This window comes from Corvus hawaiiensis, chromosome 22, assembly GCF_020740725.1.
Source record: "Corvus hawaiiensis isolate bCorHaw1 chromosome 22, bCorHaw1.pri.cur, whole genome shotgun sequence".
In the NCBI taxonomy this organism is placed as follows: Eukaryota; Metazoa; Chordata; class Aves; order Passeriformes; family Corvidae; genus Corvus; species Corvus hawaiiensis.
The window spans coordinates 5,181,219-5,204,813 of NC_063234.1; the positions used below are offsets into that span (position 1 = coordinate 5,181,219).

At 41.6% G+C, this 23,595-nt stretch overlaps 1 protein-coding gene across 4 annotated transcripts; it reads right to left on the reverse strand.

Annotated features, from left to right (window-relative positions):
* Positions 1 to 74: 74 nt before the first annotated feature.
* TNFRSF8 (TNF receptor superfamily member 8) lies at positions 75 to 18,875 on the reverse strand. 4 transcript variants are annotated; one of them, XM_048326660.1, is made up of 12 exons: positions 18,542 to 18,875; positions 16,610 to 16,819; positions 11,109 to 11,199; positions 8,928 to 9,053; positions 8,097 to 8,252; positions 7,901 to 7,994; positions 7,181 to 7,464; positions 6,868 to 6,978; positions 6,276 to 6,323; positions 5,129 to 5,154; positions 3,474 to 3,681; positions 75 to 2,317 (listed from the first exon to the last, which is right to left on the reverse strand). In XM_048326660.1, exons 2-12 carry the CDS (start codon positions 16,679 to 16,681, stop codon positions 2,073 to 2,075), a joined length of 1,461 nt encoding a protein of 486 aa, XP_048182617.1. In that variant the 5' UTR covers positions 16,682 to 16,819; positions 18,542 to 18,875; the 3' UTR covers positions 75 to 2,072. The 4 variants fall into 4 exon arrangements, with proteins under 4 accessions (XP_048182617.1, XP_048182616.1, XP_048182618.1 ...); XM_048326659.1 differs by lacking the exon at positions 18,542 to 18,875 and having other exon boundaries at positions 16,610 to 17,012; XM_048326662.1 differs by lacking the exons at positions 75 to 2,317; positions 18,542 to 18,875 and adding an exon at positions 2,328 to 2,463 and having other exon boundaries at positions 16,610 to 17,012.
* Positions 18,876 to 23,595: the final 4,720 nt, after the last annotated feature.

A 23,595-nucleotide genomic window follows, 5' to 3' on the forward strand; every position in this document is an offset into this window, starting at 1 on the left:
TGAGACTGATACAGGTACTGAAATTATCAACAATGAAACATTCACATATCAAACAGGAAAAGCATGACCATGGCTTAAAATCCATGTAATTTTTAATTCAGACATTACCAGCATTATTAAACCAACCAACTACAACACATCCACCAGGTTGCAATGCCTATGGTTCTTTTAGAAAGCTGTTCCAGTAAAAAAGATTAATTAATATACAGAATGGAAATGCACAATTAGTCGTTGCAGAACAGCCCTGAACAATCACAGCCAGGTAAATGTGGTTATTCAGTTTGTGGATTCACAAATTGGTGTTCTCTAAAATGAAGTATGTAGTGAAGTTAAAGTCAATATAGGAAAGGTCAACTAAAGTGACCAAGGCAGTGGAGCATCAAATGTACATGAGTAGTATGAAAAGATGGGAACTTGTCTTGGAGGCTTAGTTCAATCAAAGCTGAGATACAATCAGGAATCACAAAAGCAACTTTGTGCAAAAGTTGCAAAAAAAAAAAAAAGCAACTCACTGACTTCTGTAAGACAAGAACTGGTGACATTCACTGAAATAAAGAGGCCAGTTTAAAAGTGCTAGAAGTCCTTTACACAGTACACAATATCTGTAACCTGTTGCCACAGATGCTTATGGAGGCAGATTCTTCTTGGAAATTCAAAAGAGAGAAGAAAAACTAATGGTGATATGAGAGAATAATAAAGGCTGAGTCAAACTCTTTGAAATCCTTAATCCAATGCCAGCTGCCACTGCAGAACTATGATGAATGCAAACAGCAGATATGGTCTTCCTAACTAATCCCTTACTGCGACTGTCAGAGATGAAATGTTTGGCTCAAACTCCAGTCTGGCCCAAGAAGGTGTTTTTATGTCCTCGTGTTCCTTTTGTATGCTCTAAGACAGAAGTCGCTGCAGCTGCACCACTGTTATGCGCTCTGAGCAGGACAAAACTACAAGGCAAGCAATGGGTTTTGTGGTTCCTGTTTTTGATTATTAAGACACGCTTTGTCATATTGCTTATTTTCCACTGTCCTGTGCAAAAGTATAGTCAGCACTATTACATTTACAGTTATTGAACAAGCAGCATGAAAGATTTAAAAACAGCATAACACATGCCAGTTGGCCACCAAACAGGATATGCAAATCAGTGTCACTCTGATGATTATGAACAATTCTAAAACAAGTAGATATTAACAATGTTATAGGAAGTAACTGCTGTGCCTCTTTTTCAGTAGAAAAATAGTTTCTTTTCTTCATTTCTCTTTTTACAGGCTCCACATTGGGCTAAACCCATAGCTCATCCAATAGCCAAATGTTCAGCTAGTTCGGCTTCCATCAGAAGAGGCTGTTTTGTACACTTACTGATGATTTGACATAGTCAAAAAAAAATGAATTGGACTTCAAAACCAATAGAAAGAATGGCCTAAAGTACAATGGATTTCAATTTGTTTTATGGCCTTCTGTTTTCAGAGCCTGTGTGGCACCATTTGACCCTAATTCCTCAAGAAACATGAAGTCCACAAACTTGAGAGTTATGTTTATGCTAGGGAAAACTAAAATTATTATCATTTTCAATCAAAAGTGAGGCCTTGAGAAAATACCACATGCTGCAAAATATATGACAAAATTGGAAGTATTGGAATAGAAACAACATAAGAAACATGGCTGAGTCTCAAGCTTGACTCAGAATCCTGGCCAGAATTTTCACAGCTAATAGAAGTAACTACACATAGATTTCAATCCATTCCTTCACACTGAGAAAGCAAGCTGTGAAACTTCAGCTGACATCTAGATGTCCTCTAAATTAGGCAGCTTTGATTCAAATTTGTTTTCAGTATGATACTGGGAGACAGGGAAAGAGAAATATCTGATGTGAGCTATGAAGGACAACGGTTTGGATGATCGTCTCATTTGTTAGATGGAATAGGTTCTATCTCTCCTTGTTTGAATGTGTTTCAGTGTTTTCCAGGAGTTTCCCAATAATCTAAGGCACAGTGTGTTTACTTCCCTTGTCATAAATTCAGCCTTAGTGTCACACTGGATGATTCTGTATCTTCCCACACTATCTCTGTGGGTTATCACTTCTCAGTGGCAGTGGTAGGGTGGTGAAATTCCTTTCCCTCCTCTTCCACAGGAACCATTACATCATTCCCTGGAAAGGACTCTGTTTCCTGCTCTGGGTAGTGCATTTCCAGTTCCTCTTCCATGCTTTCCTGGGCATCAAGGTTACTTTCACATCCTCTAACAGCACAGTTCTTGCCACTGGGCACTTCTGAAACGGACCCCACGATAACAGTGTCAGCCTTCATGATGTAGAGTTTTTCTGAGGAAGGAAAAAAGTAGTGCTGAGCATGGTGAACAGTCACTGCTGCCCCAGAGATGGCTCTTTTTCATGTAACATGGACTCTGGCATTTCAGATCAAGTAGATTGAGTTTCCATGGGATTAACCCACTGAGCTAGAGATGGGACTACAGGAGAAAGACAAAACAGAAAAGGCAGAAAATATTCACAAGAATCTGTTAGAAGAAACAATAATTGGGATCTAGATATGAAGAATCCAAGGTTTATGCTCCTGCTGTTTCAAGAAACAACACCATGTAAAAGAAACCTTTGGGTAAGGATCAGCACTGTACAGAAGTTCTGGGGTCTTAGGACCCGAAGAAATTAGTTTCTTTCTAGCTGAGAATAAACTACAAATTTTTATTAATCTTGGGTCCGATTTGTTGTCTTACTCCTTCACAGAAAAATAAATAAGGCCTTTTCAATGGCTTGCACCACTGCACTTAATTCGGAAGGATGCTGCACATGAGACACCATAGGTCAATTGCTTGGAGATATTTGGATATGATAAATCAAATAATCACATTCATCCAAATCCATCCCTCACAGTAAAAACAGAAAGGGCATTTAGTAAGGAAAGGTCAGCTTTTGTAATGTAAAAAATAACACCTTCAAATAACCTCATAACTGGGTTTGGAAGCACTGCCAGAATGTCTCATGCAGATGGTGTCTCAGGTAACAATTCTCCCCCCATGAGTAAGCTCCTTGCCTGACTTTATCTCCCACCCTGTGCCATGGTCAAACTTTATGGGAACATATGGGAGACACATTTCAAGCCATTATTATGAACCCAGAGAAGAAAATGATAGCAAAGTACAATTCTCATCCAGTATTACAGCATCATCTTCCAGCTGACATATTCCAGTTTTTTCTGTAAAATTTACATCTTCTAGAATGAAAAGGAGAAAGAAGGAAATTTTCTGTCAAATTCATAGTGACTAAGACAAACATGAAAAAAAGAAAGTTTTTACCTCAAATGAATAGGTATTTGTGTGTCAAAGGTCTGGAGATTCAGCCCAATCTTTGTTAGGAGATTTGGACACTTTGAAGTTTACTAGTAATCTTGGAATGACAGTATGTGCCATGTTTGAAAATTTGAAAAAAGAACAAGAAAAAAGGAAAAAAAAGCAAGACTCACCAATTCTGTTATTTGTGTGGTCTCTGACTCGAGAATCCACAGGGCAATCTGGGGCATTCCCACTGCTCAGTGTCACATCAGTCACGCTCCGATGAGGACTCTGTGCTTTTTCTGTGCTGGATACCAAGTTATTGTTGGTTTCCAAAGGAAGGGTTCTGTCAATTAACTCTTCCTCTTCTGGCCCACTCTCAGTGGTCAGTATGATCTTCTGCAAACACAAACAGGAGAGCAGAAGTGAGGTGAGTGTAAAAACACTTTGGACATTGCAATAGGTCGACAGAATCCTCCTGGGGCAGTCGAGATAACAGAATGTACTTCCCAGCACCACTGTCACAGGGAGTGAAACATTCCAAAGTACCTAACAGGTATAGGAACTTCAAACTAGGCTCCTGCATCACTTAAGACCATATTTCTAAGCTGAATTCACAGATTTCTGATGACATTTTCAGGAATGTGCCTCATTTCCACTGAAGAAAATATGTTTTAGCTACCTCTTAGACTTTGCAAAGACCTATCATGCTCCTATGGAAGAATAGAACAAGCCAGAAGCTGAACTGATTTAACTTCAAAATGTCTGCCTCAGCAGAGCATCAGGTAGAAGAAACAAGCTCAAACTACCTAATACATGAAGAAATAATTACAAACAGCTCTTTAAAAGAGGAACCAAAATGTAAAAGAGGCTAAAGGTCCTGCATCAGAATTTTCTGGTGGTTCTGATGTTCTTCTGTTTCCACAAGGTTGGCAAAGAAAAAACAAAGATTTTGAAATGTGCAGCTTAAAACCCTTGCTCATGTCTGACTCACTATAGAAGCAAGAATTGAAGCTCCTCACAATTCAGGAATTAGCAATGACACGCTGAAATTATGACAACCGATTGCAACCAGAGTGACTGGAAAAAGTCGTATCTTGTGTGTGTGCAGATGCACAACATTTAAAAGCGAACTCATTTAAAAACAAAAAGAAATGAACAGTCTAAAGAGTGGTTTAGCAGTTTAAAGATAACAAGCCTAATAAACTGAGAAGACTCAGAGGTGGAAAGTGGCTGTAATTTCACTGACAGAGGGGAAATCAAACGGAGCTGTAATGACTTCAGCAGCTGAGGAACTGCTTTCTGTTGTTGCCATATTGACTGATGTTTGTCCTGTTCATCTGCAAACTGTACTGTAACACCAGGAGCATGTCCTGAAGGAATGACAAACCAAACCCACTGTGTACCCATATCACAGTCACACCAAATCCTGCAGAGGGAAAGGGATGTGGAGGGAGACAGAAGAAAAGCACAAATCCCGTCTGTGTGACTGGAGCAGTAAGATGAAATGGGACTGACTCACAAAGTTCTCCCAGAAGGAAGAAAAGGCATGTTCATCCTCTGATTTCAGATCTTGTCTCATGGAATGCACCATGAATGGCTTAACACCAAACCAAATCTCCTCACATGCAAGATTGGCAGCATCACATTATTTAACACCACATTAAACTCAGCCCAAGACATGAAAGTATCAAGTCCTGATACATCTCATCCCACCTAAATGATTACATATTATAGAGGGAAGTCCAAACTAAAATGCTGGCACTTTTTGGACAGGACGTTTGAAAATAACATTATTTACTTTGGTATGGAAAGTGATCTGTTTTGGAATATTGTTCACACTTACTGCACATTTGTTCACTAGATCAGAACCTGCAATGGAAAGTAAAAATATTATCAGAAGAAACCTTGCACAATCACAAGAATGTTAATATAAGCTCTGAAAGATCACATAGCAATGTACTTCCTAAACCACTCCACTGCCCGCCCCACATGCACGATGGTTTTCTTAAAACTAAGGGCACACTAAAATGACACTCCTGAGGTGAACAAGCAACAGGTTGCTGCCAAGACTGTGAGATCCTGCTGTCCCCAAAGCCTTTTGCATCACTCTCCCCACACCACAACTGGTATTCATCTTATGAAAAATTGAAGAGATGAAACTGTCTAGGTAAGCACAAGACAAGCTCATTAAAAAGAAAAAAAGTGAAAAAATGTTAATAATTTTCTACTGGATTAACAAGTTAGGTCAGTTCATCATACGGGCAGATGATTATTAAGGGGTGGGATTTTATGCATAGTTTCATTAACGATCCCAGGGAACACTGGAGATAGAAGAGGTGAGAAGGAGGGAGTGTACAACATTCTGTAGCATCATGAAGGTAGGTGGACTCAGACCTACTGTCTAATTTCACCCTGATTTGCAATCACCTTTATTTTCAGAGCATCAGCTCTGTAATGCTACACAGTAACAGTTTCTATTGTGTAAGGCAAGCAAGGGAGAAAAAAAATCCATTTTGAGAAAATTAAGCTGCAAAGAGACTTTAAACTGTATTCCTGAACAAATGAGTATAAAAAGCTCTGCTGTGTGGTGATTAGGAGAATCTGACACAACAGAGAATAGATCCGTCAGTGGAAGTGGAATTGCTGAGAGGGGATCAGCTAAATGGGTAAAATGCTTGCACTTATGGGATCTGGACAGGCTCTTTTTCTGAACACGTCTCCCATATTTGACTGTCCCACAATCAATCGGATGTTTTCCAGCAGTGACACATCACCCAGCTCTTCAGCCACCGTGGGAACAGAGTGCCATCTGGTGGCATCTGGTCACATCCAGCGTGTCCCCTGCCTGTGCAGGTGGCAGCAGAGACATACATGTGACATGAGAAACTTCCACTTTTTAAATTAAAATTCTATAAAATAAAATCTCACGTTAAGCTATCCACTTATTCTTCAGACATAAGGATGACACTGCTGGCCCATCAGTCACTCACCTTGAGATTTGAGCGCATATTTGTGTACGATGACCGAATGCAGGTGAGCTGATAAAAGAAACCTTTCATTTAGTCAAACTCACCATGAAGCCTGCAGGCTCCAACAGCTTCACCACAGCCACATCTACAACCAACCTACAACGTGCACGTCCTGCTTTCTATAAAAGAGGGAATGTGGTTTTGCAGGCACACCCCACATTAACTCTAGGCAAAGCTATGGGGAGTCAGTGTCAGCAAAAATCACCCTTCCTCTCATGCTCAAAGCCCAATCCTATTCCCAGAACCGAAACCTATTCACACAACACTTCAGGTATAATCTAATACTAGTGTCTGTGCTGAGAGAAGAAGCAGCTGTTTACCCTTTCCCCACTTGTAGGTTGCCTTCCCACCTGCCTCCATAAATTCCCAGCTGCTTCCATCTTTCATGTTCTCCAACATCCTGCATGAGCAGCTTGCCTTCAACTCTTATCTGGCCTGTAGAGAACATTCTCTTCCCCAATGACCTCCACAAATATCCCCATATTTGAGTTCCCATTTGGCATATGCTGGCAGATCAAACAGCACATCACGTGTTACAGCTTGAAAAACTCACGCTTTCTTCTGAGGACGAGGATCCGCTTCTTGCAAACCTTCCATTTCCAAAATATCAGCATGCCCCCAAGAAGCACTGTCACAGAGAGAACCACTGCCCAAAGCACTACACCTACAGCACAGAGAGGGAGCACAGGACAGGCTGAGAAAAGGCAGAGGGGAAACCCTGAACAGATCTATGTGTTTGAACATAGGACCATAGACATCATTTCACAAGTCAGAGGGGATTTGCAGGAAGTTCCCACATAAAAATTGTGTTTACCAAAGATACTTCCAAATAGAAAGTGCTAGAGAGAATAAATGTTCTTTGTTACCTCCTGTTGTCATCTCCCCCTTGGCTGAGGTGGGAGAAATGCCAGCCTGAGCTTTCTCCTCCGGAGTTGAATCGGGATTTTCAGTTGTTGTGACACTTAAAAGGTCACCACTAGCAAAGGTCACCAGGTTCTCCTTAAACCTCCTCAGGTCAGAGTTATTTGTTTCATTGCTGAATCTCATGGACAAAGTGCTTGGCATGAGGTAGGTGGGCAACTGGTCCAGGCAAACTTGATCATGTGTGGCATTTCCTTTCCTTAATATTACTTTGTTCAACTTGGCACAGCTGGGAATGAAAAAGAACATGTATCACTGCTGTGGTACAAGGTACAAGTGTTTTCCATGTGACAAACATCCCCTTGGTCATTTTTGTACCACCTGCAATTATTGCTTTCAGTGTAAAAAACATTAACCTTCTTCTCACCCCTGTGGCATTAATTCTTGGCCTGGATGCAAAGCTGCTACTCACACAGGTGTGCAATTCCACTGTACTTACTAACTAAAAATGAGGCAAGTAGGATTCCTTCCTTCCCTTGTTCCTCCAGTCCAGACCTGTGCAACAGGTACAAAGAGAGGCCTTCTAACCTCTGCACATGAGCCCAAAGTGATTCCCTTGCTTCTAAGATGAATTTGTATACTTTGCGCCAGAAGTGACATATCCTATTTCATCCTTTATTAATTTCAATTAATTAGTCAGTCCCATTAAAGAAGCACAGACTTACTTTGTGTGGGGTTTGCAGATGTCAGTGCTGGAGTTCTGATCAGAGAAGGTCCCAGGAGGGCACTCCTCACAAGTGACATCATTTGTTGAGGTGCCTGAATAAAAATAACGACTGAGGACTGACCAAGTAAAATGCATCAGGTCCAGGCCTACGGCCAGGACCAGGAAAGGTAAGCTGGACAGGTAGGAAGTCCTACCCCTGATTTTGACTCCAAACCCAGGCTTGCAAGCAGAGTGGTGCTGGCACCGTGTGCAGGTGTTCGTAACGTTCGTTCGGCAGAACAGGCCTGGCCGGCACTCGCACACACGACTGGAATTGAAGGAGCAGGGCTGCTTCTCCACGAGGTCAGGTTCTGTGGGCAAGAAACAGATGCAGTGACAAAGGATCACCTTGCAAGGGAAATGTAAGGCAGGGCCAAAGCTGAGCAACACCAGTTTTAAGGCTCAGGAAGCAGAAAAATGTGCTGTCCCTCTTCATGATCACTGACTGGTTTGGGTTGAAGATGAGCTTAACACTCATCTCATTCCACCCCCTGCCATGGGCAGAGACACCTTCCACTATCCCAGGGTGCTCCAAGCCCTGTCCAGCCTGGCCTTGAACACTTCCAGGGATGGGGCAGCCACAGCTTCTCTGAGCAAGCTGTGTCAGGGCCTCACCACCCTCACAGGGGAGGTACTTCTTCCTAGTATCTAATCTAAATCTGCCCTCTTTCAATTTAAAGCCATATGATGGTAATTTAAGTCATGAATAATTAGAGAAGCCTGTAGATAATGGCTTGTAATATAAGACAGAAAGCAGAAACCAGGCTGGGATAGCATTGGAGGAGCGAATTTTTAGGTACTCCCAGGTCACACAGGAAGTAACATAGATTATGTGCAAGGTAACATTCTGCTGTCTAACTCAGTAACCAAGGACGGATAATTTTGCTGTGGAAATCCTAAATGAATAAAATACAAATTTTATTAAGTGTAAATAAAATATAAAGGCAGAGAATATAACTGTGAGGTATGTGTGGGGAAAAGCAAACCTTTTGAGCATGACACACAGGCATCGCATCTTGGCTTTTGGAATGCATTGTTCACATATTGATCAGGTCCACATGTCATGCAGTCTTCACCTGGATCCCGAGGACATGCTTTCTTTTTAACATAGCCTGGAGAAAAAAAAGAGCAAAATATGCAAGATACCTATCCAGAATGGGCAGAAAACCATCCTGAAATGTTCTTGTCTGCTTGTTTACCTGTTAGACACATTACCACAGTCTTCTCTTAGTCATTTGGTTTCTCTAGGACATTTTTGCCTTTCCCATTCAAGTGTTAAGGTACAGGGCCAGGACATAATCCCAGCTGGAAGGGACTGCTTTGGAATGGGCAGATGGAAAGTCATTTGCTGACAGAAAAGACAACCAAGTCTCCATGAGGGCCGTTGTCCTGCCATTACTAAGTTCCCAGGGAAGTGGGTTTCATGTTTCCTTCTTTCCTTCCTTTGATTAAAAGGACTTTTAGAAAAGCTCGTCTTTCTCCACAGTGAGCAGCTGAGTTAGTAGCAGATATGAACAGGTTATTGCTTGAAGGAGTGGTGGATGATTAAGATGAAAAAGGATTCTCATAACTTTTATTGTGGAGGAGTTCAGCACTGACATGAGGATGCAGTGATAAAGAATCAGCAAAGGTGAACTGATGGATACTGGTGGCTCGTTGCAGCCTGGTGTAAATCAGATCTCTGCTTCTCACCCAACCTCACTATGACATCCCTCATGATGGGAGCTTTGGCAAAGTATGGTTTTGAAGAAGAAAAGAGCTTTTCTTGGGACTGTCAGAGTCACATCCCCACCCACTTTTTCTTTTATGGGACCATTTTCTCCATCCCTTGCTCTGGTTTACATATACAACTTCTGAAGGACTCTAGTGGTGTGGCCAGCAGTACAGGATGTCCCAGTGGGAACCCCGATGGAACTGGATGCAAATGCTGGCAATCAAACACTAAAGCCCTCTGTATCATCAGAACACAAATGCAGGTCAGAAATTTCCTTTAAGAAAAATGAAAGAGATTTCTGTAAGAAGATACAGATGGTGGTGAAGTACCACAAAACGCCCACCCACTGAGGGGGTTTTGGCCAATAGGGGCAGCTTCAGACATTTCCAGAACTCTTGTCTCATCAAGGTATTTCCTGGTGCTGACCTCATGTGCCTCTGAGTCACACCCAGCTTCTAGTCTCTTCGGACAAGGGCCTGTTCCCTCTCTCATGTGAGACACTTTCTAAACTGTTGTGACTATGAGAATAACGTCAGATTTTCTATATCTTCATTTTATATTTTTTATCTCTGAGAAGAGACTCATTTAGCCTAATTTCACTGTGCTAATTCACACCCAGAGGCAAGTTTGAAATGAATTCTTTGACGTGGCTGCTTCAGTGTCAAGTGAAGTGATAAAACCCCATATAAATCCTATCACGCTATCTGGCTTGCGTGTAGACTACACAGGAGCAGGACAGAGAAGACATTCACATCTGGAGCCACATTAGACAGTGATTCATGAAATTGCCCTTTCCTTCAGGGACAAAATAAAAGTCTGCAGATACACAGGGTTCCTACTGTCTCTATGAAAAGGTGTCTCGGTTTTGGAGACAAAACTTCAGGAGGAAACACTCCGGAATGAGTGTCTCCTCCGAAGGGAAAAGGCCCTCCCCTTTTCCTCCACCAGTAAGACAAGTGGCTCACAGAAAGTGAAAGTGGGAAAAACCAAACTGTTTATTAACACCAAACAAAACAGAGTAGAACGGGGCGGGGGGGGGGGGGGGGGGAACCAACTCAAAATACAACAAATTCCCGGAGGGGGAACAGACACACGGGCTGGGACCAGCCGGGGCTGCCCCCCGCAGGCTGCCCGGACCGGCGAGGAGGGAAGGAAGGAAGGCAGTGAGGCAAGGGGAAGGAAAGGGAAAAAGAACAAGAAAAAAACCAACAGAACCTTTTTCCTGCTAGCCGGAACACAAAAGAAACCCAAAAAGCAGCACAGCGCTCCCGGCGCACCCCCTCCCAGGCCCTGCCGAGACCCCGGAGCCCCCGAGCCGTCGGGCCCCGCGGCTCCGGCCCCGCCCCCGGGCCCACCTTGGGCATTCAGCGGACGGGTAAGGGATAAAGCGGCTTCGTAACATCACCCCAGGACAGAAGGGCTCCATGTAAATTTGACTGAATTATAAACATACCTGAGGGACACCGGTAACAGCAGCTTTGTGAAATTTCATCATAGAACCAATTCTCAAGTGTACCACAGGGATGAGGTGGGGTTAATGATGTCTAGAAATTGAAAGATACAAAAGATACAATTAGAAAACAACTAATTCTGTTCTAGAGCAGGTCCCAATGCCTGTCTCAAGCAATGGCAGTTGCAGATGGTAAGGAAAAGCCCACAGTTTTTTGAAAATTCAAATATCCCCAAAGCAACTAAATTATTGACTGCATTTCCTTTAGAAACATTGCAGCAGTTAGCAAATTTTTAAAAAGCATAAAAATCACTGTCCTAAAATTGTTTCATGTTAATTTTGGATTAAAGGATTAAATCCAAAGGATTTTTAAAGGAAAGGAACAAAATCCCTTACATCTGTAACAGATTTCCAGCTCTGTGTGCACTGGAGTAAGAGGTGATACCATACTCTGCATCATCTAAATCTACATAGATTTGGTGTAATCCACAGAGGTCATTCCTGTTTGCAGTATACAAGTTTTCTGTTATTTATGCAGTCATAATGTTTGAATTTAGCAATCTTAGTGTCTATTATAAGCCAATAAATTATTTTACTTGTAATTTAGGGACAAATCCTACAAGAGGATTTTGCCTTGAAAAGAATGCTGCAAATACTCACACGATGAAGCCCTTATTCAAATAATTGATCCCACTTCTGTTGTGAGTGAAGATTTCCAGAAATAACCTTTCATCACTACATAACCAATATTTGTTTAGTTAAAAAACACCACCATAAAATAGTTCTGATATTAGCTAAGAAAATGAGACCCAGCTACAACTTGTAACAAGAAGCACATAATAAGACTTTGTTTTTGTATGGCTGGACCACTACATGCTCTGGGAAATTACAGTGCTACAAGTGTTCTGATGAGAAAATCTGATTTTTGAATTTGGCATCTCCCTTAAGAATCCCCTAAAAATGTTATCTGAATTTCATTTTCAGTATTTACTAGAAGGCATGAACAGTGATTTTTTTCTGGTAAAGAATCGATAAGTAGATTCCCCAGAGATTTTCCCACATGATACTGGTAGAGCAATTAAATATTTCAGAAACTCTACATCTCACTTTCTGCCAATGAATTTCCCACTGGTCTTTGAAATAATACTTGCTGTTGCCTGCTGCCTTTGTGCACTGTGCAGAATCTCACTACCTAACTCTTTTCATGGCCTGTTCTCCTGTTTAATATACACAAAACACAGAAATTATTTAACTTCCATCAGAAAACAGGAACTTTCAGTCAAGGAAGAAATTAACAGAAGAACAAGAAATAGAAACACATTGAAGCCATTAAATTTCATCAAGGTCCAGTAACAGAACTGAGAACTCTGACACATCTCTGCACTATAATCCCTGGGCTTCCCCACAAGCACATTTTGTAGCTGACTGTAGGGGCAAGAGCAGGTGTTTCTGCCTGCTCAGCCTGACTCAAACCACATTTACAAAGGTGCACCCGCTGTTCTCCTGTTCTGAGGAGGAAGCCCTAGACTGGAGGAAAAGGAAGTGGTATCTCCTCACGCCTGTGTGCAGGGGTACCCTGGCCAGGCAGACACTCCAAGCCTAAACAGAACAACAGGAAATGACCAGTCACCACACAAAAGGTCAGTTGTGAGTTACTCAGTGAACTGGTTTTATAAAGAAAATTTAAGAAACAATAGCATCCTGGCTATAGCTAAGTCAGCCTGGATTAGTTTCTCTGCAAGAGCTGTGGGAAATCACCACAAATACCTGATATTCTCTTCCTGGTTCTCCTGGGCAACCAACTCTGGCTGCAAATGAAGCTGAATTTTAAACAAGGGTGTGAACCTATGGGGAATTATAAGGTAGAATTGGGTTGTGAGCTGTAAGACCTGCCTGCAGAGGCACATGGCAGCACAAAGGAGCACATGGCGGCACACAGAAGCTTGTCTCCACTGGACCCTGGGGGGAGGAGGTGTCACACGGCAGACCCTTATGGAGAGGAGCCTGCCGGGAGCTGATGGACAGGTAACAGAGAGTGATCATCCCATAGAAGGAAGTGTGCTGCTGATGTGGCAACACAGAACAGGTCACGTCATATAAGGAAATACTGTGCCTTGCAAAAATGTATAACACCAGCTCATTCCTTTGAATAAACTATTCAGATTCCCTGCCGGTCTGGGTACGTCATTCAATCGCCGACATGAACCCTTGAATTATTGAATTACTTATGCAGCACATAAGCTTACAGCTTATTTAATTGTCTGTTTTGGGGTTTAAATAAAGGAATAGTGTCTGTGTAAAAATGTGAGATAACAGCTTTTTAAAAAATTACCTTGCCAAGAACATGAACATCAGGAGTTTAGTATTAGATTCTGCTCCTGGTTACAGTAGTGCACATTCTGATTATGAATTTGACTTGATGGTAGTGCAGTGATAAATCACTGCATGAACTAGGCCTACATACTAAACAAATTATGCAGATACACATATGAGAGAGTACTCAACCTTATTTTTCCCCTTTCCACGGGAGGGCAGCTCTGCATACAGCCACCTACATTACACATATCATTCATGACTCCTCAACAAATGCTGCTGTCACGTGTCCAACTACAAGCACAGCTTTGTAGCCACCAGTACTGTTACTGAGCCAAACCCAAGGTGCTCTTCTGTGAAAGGAATTCATTTTAACAAATCATGGCAGGATGTCTATGAGTAAAAACCACCTTCTTGAAGGCCCCACCACTTCTATCTGTAAGTATCTGCAAAATATCTGTAAGTCACCATCTGTTCAGTAGAGCTGTTTCATGAGTATAAAAATTAGTATGGATCCTTTCAGTGATAAATAACGTTCATGTCAATACTCAGCATCAGTCACGATACCCCATTCTTGTCATCTTTTTCCCTCTAAATCCTAAAGCTGTCTGACTCCTACTGTGACTTGTAACAGCAACACAATGATGCAAAGTTCTGCTTTTAACTCGGCAGGAAGGTTGGTTCCCATCATTCTCTAAGGGGTCAATGAAGAAATACCAGTTTTATCCCAATAACATCTGCTACTGTCATTAGAACTTAGACTTCTGTTTGTTAACGTATATTGTAAAAAACCCCTTTAATACTCAAGGAAGATCACAGACGTTGGAGTAAGACATCTGGCTGTGGTGGACAGTAGGCCTTTATCCTTCTCTCTGTCTCTCTCTTCAAATAAAGGTTTTGGATTTAGCAGGAGCTGCAATACATCTTGTGAAAGGAAAGACCACAATCCCTGTCCTGCTTGGACTGCTCTGTGACAGGATGCACAGGGATGCAGTGGTTTAGAGCTTTCAGTGACCCAGAAGGTCAACTATTTTTTTCTTTTCTAAATGCATTGCAGATCAAGAACCAATTAAATAAAGCAAACATGTAGGTCAGAAGTATTTGGGTTTTTCAACGCTTACTTGAGAGAATTTGTTTTAAAAACAGGCTTTTTATAGCTCTTCTCACTTTCCTTATTTCTACAAAAATGTTTGCTATTCCAATTTAATTGCATTTGTAAAGGTGGTGCTGAATTCAGTGGGCTACTCTGCAATTCAGTCAGGACAAGGTTTGACTCATTTATTTATGGTCTTTTGAACTCATAGAGAAAAAGTGATTGTGAGGCAGAGTAAGAAATCAGCTTGCTACAAATGAGCTGTAAGTCAGGAAGAAAGCATATTACCGTAAAAAAAAAATCTACCAGCAGTGGCTATTCTAGAACTGACTAATACTGCAGCAAAACAGTTAACTGTCTGTCAAACTTCTATCCAAATTCTGACAGTATAGAAAAAGCTGATAATCTACAGCTTCAATAGTCATGCTTCATTTGCTTGATAGTAAAGACATTACCAACAAGTGAGAGTTCTCTGAATATAAAAAGAAACAAAACCCAAACTGTGAACTAAGGTAAGATGGAACATGGTTTAAAAATATGACCAGTAAGCAGTGACTTGCTCACATTAGACAGTATCACTTGTACTCCACTAGCAGTAAGAGCAAGTATTGCTGTAAGAGAGGCAATGCAGAAGGACAGTGCAAAGCCAGCTGCTTATCCCCACGAGGTCTGTGTATTTATTCCAGGTAACTGATAATTTTATGGTGAGTCTGAATATTGACAATGAGTATCAGAAAACCAAATTTTCTCTCTGTCCCTTTCATTTTGTGAACAAACCACCAAAAGTGATGTCAAAGAGAAAAAATATCATCCTTTATTTTCTGCTGGCTTTCCTCTTAAAGCAGTCTGCATTCAGCACACTGGACAAACTTATCTGAATGCCCTCCCAAATATTCCTCTGGTGAGCAAGGATTACAGGCTTCAAACCCATAGAATACTTATGCCTCTGTATTTCAGGAAGGAGACAGTGGCAGGACAGATAGCCTGGGGAAAGTAAAGCAAACTTGCAATGTGGGAGGGGAATTTACGACTAAAGACACAAGAGCAAACTCCTACTCTTTCCAAAAGAACCAAGAATATCTTTTTCAAATGTCTATGAAGAGGGTACAGGACTTGGTTATTTTCAAAGATCTAACTGGAGTCAGTGTCTTTTAAAACAATCCAGCAGCCCAAGTGATGTGCTGGATTTTTCAGTTACAGTGTATAGACAGGTGTCTTAGGCTAATATATGCTTGTATTTCCACTGTAAGGGCTCATTTCCGATCCAACACTCCATGCAATTACTCACCTACTTGACTTTACCTGTGCTGAGTCTCTGTGCCTGACCTTTTTTTTTTTTAATGTGTACTTCCAAGTGTCAGTCAGGGAAATCACCTGGATTTATGCCAGGTACTGAGGGCTCACTGCCATGTGATCCACAGGAGGAGGGGGTAAGTGGCAGTATGGGGGTGGAAGCAAACCCACAAGAGCTGGTACAATTGGAATGGGGAGCTGGTGTGCATCTACAGAATCAGCTGAGTGCAGCTAGTGGGCTGTGTCTACTTAAAGTGATTTTTGATTCAGAAATAATAGTGGATTCATGAGGAAGTCAGTGTCAGTAGGGTGGGGGGTGTAAAGAGGAAGGTCTGTTATTGTTTAGCCTCTACACCTTTCAATTTGTGCCTCCTGACTTGCATCAGAAGAGTGGGCAGCAGCCCTCTGAACCAAGCTCTGCAAGGAATGTGCCTGTCACCGAGCATGCAGACAAAAGCAAAAGCCCCCCACCCCTATCAAACCTTTCCTCACTCCCCAGCTGTGGTGTGCCTGGAGCTGCAGCAGCTCTAGCAGTGCCAACAAGATGCAGATCATAGCTCCTATCCCATGCTCCTGCCTTTAAAGATCTCAGAGAGGGCAAACTCTCCTGGCTATATACCTTTATCTCCTGAGAGCTCTGCTCACCACCTTTATCCCCCTGTGTTGCACAAACCCTGCTTCTGTGGACACCCACCCCAACAGCCAGCTGCAGGGCAGGATGGCCCTGCAGCCCCAGGTGCCCCTAGACCTCACGAAGCTCCTGCATCCTGAGGAGCTGCAGGATCCTGGTGTCCCCCTGTCTTACCTGTGGGGCTGTTTGGATGTCGTGGAGAAACAGCAGGAGCCACAGTCCCAGAGGCAGGCTACAGGCAGCCATCTGAGGTGGTGTTAAATGTCCCTGGCTCCCAGCGTCACAGGTGAGACAGACAGTTTGTTCCTTCTGGTAGCTGAGATTCTTCCAGGGTCCCACCAAGTCATGCTCCTTGCCTGTTCATTCAGTCCAGACCCATTCCAGCTGTTCAAGACAAGCAGGAGACAGGCTTTGAGACTCAACTGAGTTGAGAAAACAATTTGGAAGGAAGGGGGAGGGGGGCTGCCCCAAAAGAGAAAAGTAAAAATAGAACAAAACAAAACTGCTTCAATGTCTAGTCCCAGTGCGAGTCAGTTGTGAGAATCAAGGTTGTCACCCAAGGCACACGGCTGGCTATGCACAGGCTCCTGAGTCATCTGGGCTGCCCTCAGAGAGCACTTCACCACGCCAATGCCTTGGCCAGGCACACATCCAAGCCCTGCCCCGTCCAGTCGTCACTTTTTCAAGAGTTTCAACCAAGCCTCAAGAAAGTTCCCAGTAAGAAACACTAATTCTTTCAGTACAGTCATTTTACTACTGTTTGGATGAGTGGGTGAAGACTCAGAATCAACCAGGGTGACTCCACTAAGATTGAAGCTTTACACATTGCCACTTAAAACACCAACATACTACAGACCTTCCCCTTGAGAAACCTTCCCTTTCCTCCAGTCCCAAGACAAACTAATTCCTGTTGATGATAATCATCCTTAGGACTGCTACGCATAATTTCACTACTTTCACTGGTTACTCAGGATGGTTTTTGTTCTGATGCCTGGAAATACTTCAATTGGTTGAAGGTGTCGTGAAGCTTCCTTATCTGCCCTAGAAGTTTGTCAAAAGTGAAGGTTAGCCACTTCAAAAAGGGCAAAGTGCCTTGAAAACCCTCTGAGGTACACAGGAAAATAATGACAATTTGAATTCTCACACCTCTGGGTTGTGTTTTCTTTGCTTCTCACCCTTATCAACAATAACAAAAGAAATGAAAAAATATTGAAAGTCGGATAAATTATTATTTTACTAAAGATCCACAGCCACCTCAGTGCCATCACAACCACCAAAGATGAGCATTCCACAGGGACCCTGTGTAAATATCTTCAACTCACAGCTGCAACATTTTAGCTACCTCAGTTTCTTTCTCCAGAATGCCATCGTATAAGCCCCAGGCATTTTCAGCACACTGCACATGGTGTATGTGACACACAGCAAATCTCTCTTCGCTCTGCTAGGGTGCTGCTCAGATTCTAAGCTCTCTTAGCTGTAGAAGCTCTCGGGGTAGGTATGCCTTATGGGTCTAGAGACAACTGAGTATTTCAATGTCAGATTATTACATTCTTGATTTTCCTAACTAAATAATAGGCTAGAAAACACCTTAATCTTCTGTAATAATATGCCATTAGGCAATCCTCCCAATTTATTAACGCGGTTTCAAATGGCATAGTAGGGCAATTGATGAGCTCTGTTTGTCTTTTTTCCCCTCCCCTCTGTGTTTTTTTTTCTCTGATCAGGTCCTATCCAAGCTTTTCTAGCAAAAGGACAGGCACCAACATCAGAGAGAGCCTGGAAGGTTTGAGTTACACTGCTGAAGTCAAAGTATCTGATGCAAACATTACTTATGTGAGTACAAAAATCTGTGTGTGAAAGACTTTCCCAGAACTGGCACCAGGGAGAGTTTTCTGGCCCATTTTCCAGAGAAAGTAAGACTGAAACGAGTGTACTGAGCATTTTTTATATATACACGTATATTAGTTCCTTTTTAATGAATGGTATTGGTAATTTTTTAAGCTGTTGGATAACTTCAATCAAATTTGTCTGAGAAGGCAATGTCATTAAGTTTTTACAGTTTTACAAGACGACTTGGATAAAGGGACACGCTGCTCGTGGACTCACTGAGAGAAAGGCTCCAGGGTGCTCCTCAGAAGAAAAAATCCACTCATACATCCAAAGTGAAACCAGGGTTCCCAGCTGCCATTCTTCCTGGAACTTCTTAATTCTTAAGTTCTTTCTTGATTGAACTAGATGTTTAAAAGGATAGGAAGTGGAAAGTGCTTATTGTTGCTGCTGGCTTTTCAGAAAGGCTGTTACATGACAAAGTGTTATTACAAGTGTGTAATAAAAGCAACATCAATAAAGAGGGTGGAGAGGTTGTTACACAGGAGTATCACAGCCTGTATGCATTCCCAAGTGAATGCATTATTTCAGACTTTGTGTGTTTTGATTTCAAATACAACAAAAGGGGTTTTCCAAAAGAAGCCCTATCAGTAACTGGAAGAAGCACCTCCATTTTATAACAAACCCACGCTACTGTACTCTATGTGGTGGCTCTATTTCCTAGAAAATAATCCCCTATGTTAATATGAAAAAAAACCCCACAGAACAAATAGAAGCAAACAACCAACCACTGATTCTCTGATCTTCCATCGAAGGACAATGTCTGTCAGAAAAAAAAAGGGGAGGCCCCTGTGAGCATGCTGTTATTATTTATAATGTTTATTTGATTACACATATCTGTCTCTGACGTCTGGATCACTTTTTGCTTTAGGTGTTAAACGTAGCAATGCCCTCAGACAAGCCTTCTTCACATTTTCTATTTTAACTAATTCAGAGAATGTCCTGTAAGTCAGGGGTTGTTCAAATGCCGGGAGCAAGAGAATCCAGAGACCCAACTAAGCCACGAGGGAAAGTCTCCACCACGTGCCCAAAACATCCCTTCAGCAGTGTCTATTCACTGTGCTCTAACAGTAAGGGCCTAGCAAAGGAAGCAGAAACTGAATACTACAGAAGGAGCATTGGTACACATGTGCTCAAGCAAACATACTCATGATATTTTCTAATTTTGAAGTAATTGGTTTTAGTCTCAGGTTGTACTTTACCATGGCTTTTTCATGAGAAGTGTAACCTCTAAACTTCTGTCAGACAGATAAAAGAGACCATGAAATTGTAAAGGATACGTTAAAATACCTTGTCTAAAATCTGTATTTCAGTGCCTGTTAGTGTTACTATTCAGAGTAATGCCAAATTGATTTTTGCCTTTATACATTCTCTATATTCTTTACATATATATTTGTAGCTCTGTAGCCTATTATTGTATTCGTAGCTACCATTTTACCCACTCTATTAGACAGAAAGACAAAATAAATTCCCTAGCAGCTCCAAGCCCTGGGGGTCCAAGGTTAGGCTCTCTGGGAGCCAAGGTTGAAACCACCTCTTCGAGACACATTTTCAGAAACAAAGTTTAGTTCCTATCTAAGAGGGTGAAGGGTTTCAGAAAAGGGTAGAACCAGGGAGGAATTACCTCATCACCTATGTCTCTAATTGGGGATTCTTGTGAGTTATGTTAATTTGCTAAACATATAAAAATTGTATCTGCTTTATGTTATGTGTGCATCTTTGGCACTTTCCATCTAGCATTTTGTGCATTGTAAGGATCCTCATAAAGGTAACCCCTTTTCATCACCTAACTGTATCTGGCTCATACTTTTAGGACCAGTGAAAAGGCATCAAGAGCATTGCAGTATGCTGACAAAAAAATCACCAAATTCTTGTTCATTAGCTGGATGAAACAACACCAGAGCTTGAAACTTCACAAGGAACCTGAGGAGCACCAAAAACAGGGCTGGTTGAGATACATGCTGCATACCTTGGGGTACAAAATAAAAAAGAGAAGAGAAATGAAGGCATTTCCCGCAATGAAAAATACAGAGAATCTCATGGTTAAAATAAGGAAAGCAAGAAATGAAGAGAGGTAGAAAACCAAGAATTACTTTCTTGCTGCCTTTCTTGATCTATTTATGCATTTTAGCCATTGGAGAGCTCCTGGATAGTGACATTATCCTGTGGTAACAACACACAGGATCCCGATGATTTTAGGCATTGTAAGAAAAGCCAACATACTGAACTTCTCGGGAAATCTTTCTGTAGCCCAAAGAGGACAGACAGGAGGGAGAGCAACACTGGTGCCACGGGATCTCACTGAGATACATCACACAGCCAGTCATCAGGGTTTGAACTGGCTGTAGCTGACACAGTATTTGAAATCACACATGGAAGAAGAAATAAAACCTCATTTATGCCACAGACTGGCAAAATTCTCTCCCTCCATGCCACTCTGGTACTGGTATTTATTTACTGGTACATACACTTCTCATTCTTATTATTAAATATTTGTGAATCCATTTAATTATGTCACTTCAATCCATTAAATACACTGCAGGTGCTCTTGGAAACATGATCCGAGAGCTGTCTTGATTCAGCAATTTACCTTGGTATATTTGTTCATTGTGATCAACAAGGAAGATGGTTTAAAGCTTTTGTTGCATACTTGTGAAAATGTAGCAATGGCTTAAAACTAGTTACCATCAGGAAAAAAAAAGGTTACTGTGTTAATAACAAAGATAACGTCTTAATTTCCAGTTACATTTTACAGGTCGTTTTACATGTAATTTAGATATATTTTATTTATTTATAGATATATTTATATTTATTTATATTTTATGGTCATTTTCATGTCATTTAGATATATTTTATGTGGATAACAAAATCTTATACCTTTGTTTTCATTACTTCAACTAGTACTACTGCCTTACATAAAGTGATAAAATAACTAATGTAACAAAAAGAAAATCTGTATAAAATGTCTTTTACTACCCCATAGTAGCTTCAAAACTAAAGTACATCTTGAGTCAGACTGAAAAATGAGAAGAGCTGACAGTGAACTCAGAGAACTCAAGAAAACTGTGGCTTCCATGAAAGAAACCAAAACCATATCACAGAATTACTGTGCCCACAGGCTGGGAGAGACAGAGAGGGAGAGGGAGGGAGAGAGAAATGACCTTAGATGAGAGATCACACCATGTCTGTACTTTCTGTAATTTTGACTACAGCTTCTGGAAGAGTGGTATAGTTACACATGGTCATTTTCCATAGAAAAAGCTCTTGGTAAAGCAATTTGAAAAAGCACCAAGAGTTCCAATTCTGTACATTTTAACCCCAATTGAAAATAAAAAAGTTTGGGGAAGACCTGTCCAGGTGGTTGAAACACAGAAGTGGGACTTATTAGTTCCCCACAGTGCCACAGACCTTTTGGGTAACTCATACCCTTTCTTGATACTCTGGTTTGCCTCATGTAAAAGCTGAGTTTTAAAGCTTAACTAATAACAGAAGCCAGATGAGCTTTCCTTTGCGGACAAAGAATGAAATGAACAAAAGAAACTTGGGAAATATTAAATAATTTTTGTGAAAGAATCAAATGGGAAGATTTTCAGTATGCAGTTTTTCCAAAGACTGTAAAATTTATTTTCTTTGACTAGCTGAGCATCTCAGCCCTAACAATTTCAGGTGTTGTTTTCCTCCTCCTGGAAGTTTTGCTCTGCAGAAACTAACAGAAGGGAGAAAAACAAGTCCTTACTTTTGGTCAGCCATTATCCGGGGAGCTGGTGAAATTGAGGGGCTTGACTCCAAAGAGAAGGAATAGAACTTCTCTTGTGTTTTCAAATTTAAGAAACTCTGAAAACAAATTCTTATGGGCTTTGAAAACACAAGTTCCAAAGAGGTGAAAGCCCCCAAAATCAAAGTTTGCAAATGATTCAAAAAGCAAGTTCAAGCCACATGCAGCTGTTTCACCTGGGATTTCTGGGGACAGTCACTGCTTGATGTGCTGATAACAAAACAGAACACATAAATCAGCACTACATTCATTCAAAACTCTTGATATTAATTCTTACAATGTACTGACAGCAAGAAACACCTGATCCTGAGACATCACAAAAACTACCTTAACAAGAGAAGGGGAACAAACACAAAAGGCCATCTAACACTGGTACTGAGAAGTAGGTGGGAGCTGTGTTTTAACAGCCGAACTACATTGCTCTGTTCAAACCAATCACAAATGCATCATTTACTGCATCTAATTTGTCTAATTAAGCAAAGCTGGATTTCCCATCTCATGAATCAGTATTATATACATGCAATACAGTCAGAAAGAGGAACTAAACCACCAGCTTTACCACCAAAATATCAGACAGAAGAGAACTGACATGAGCACACACAGAGCCAGCCATTAACAGGATAAACAGCTGCCGAGACTAAACCAGCATTGTTCCTAAGTGCTAGAAATGGTAAAAAATACAAATCCAGGTCAAGCCTACCGCCAGGAATAGCAGACAAGCTATCCCAGAATTCTGTGCCTACACAATCAAGTCCAGTGTTTGTATTATTTTGAGGCTTAGGAAACCCTTGGCCTCAAAACATTTGTGTGTTGCTAATCCACAATCCTGACAACCCACACACACCACCCCCATCCTCTGTTTTCCCTGGAAATGTAGATCCCAGCACTGGCTCCAGCACAGAGTCCACTGTCCAAGTGCAGAAGCAGCTTTAACAGTGGCTGAAATGCAAGTTTTCAAGCGGTAAGTAGGTGTGTTCCTTTACAATGTACCCCCCAGTGACATCTCAGTCCGCTCTCCTGCATGGAAGGGTGTGTGTGTTATCCGGGACTGTGTAACATGCTGCAGGACAAAGCCACTGCGCAAAACCTTGTTATTACAGTGCAAAACATTCCTGTATCCACACTCAAAATGCTCCTCACAGCACGTGGCTGAAAGGCCACCTGGGCAGGTCTGGACTTGCACTACTCCAGATGCCATGCAGTGGAGAGGTGGGGAGGGGACATGAATTTAAAAGAGAGGCTCCACAAACAGGAGCATTTTCAGTCTGTTTGAGCTTGCAAATGAAGGCAGGACCACACAGGCCAGAACCAACACAAAAAGAGACAAACTTCAGTGAGCAGGGGCAGCATCACCAATTTCTTTCACCTGTTTCTAGTGGAGAAAGAGTCATAATCAGACCTCCGATGTTTTCACAAGCGTGAAAGACTGAATGTATTCCCATCTATCAAGAGACACTTTGAATTTTACATTTGTTCCAACCTGCATCCACCAGAGAGG

Bases quoted from the DNA above. Each gene is read 5' to 3' on its own strand.
- TNFRSF8 (XM_048326660.1), bottom strand. From the start codon at position 16,681: ATGGCTGCCTGTAGCCTGCCTCTGGGACTGTGGCTCCTGCTGTTTCTC. The intron at 8,253-8,927 runs GTTTGCTTTTCC...TCTTGCCCACAG, and splicing joins CTGTGTGTCATGCTCAAAAG to AACCTGACCTCGTGGAGAAG. The intron at 6,324-6,867 runs GTGAGTTTTTCA...TTCTTTTATCAG, and splicing joins CCTCGTCCTCAGAAGAAAGC to CTCACCTGCATTCGGTCATC.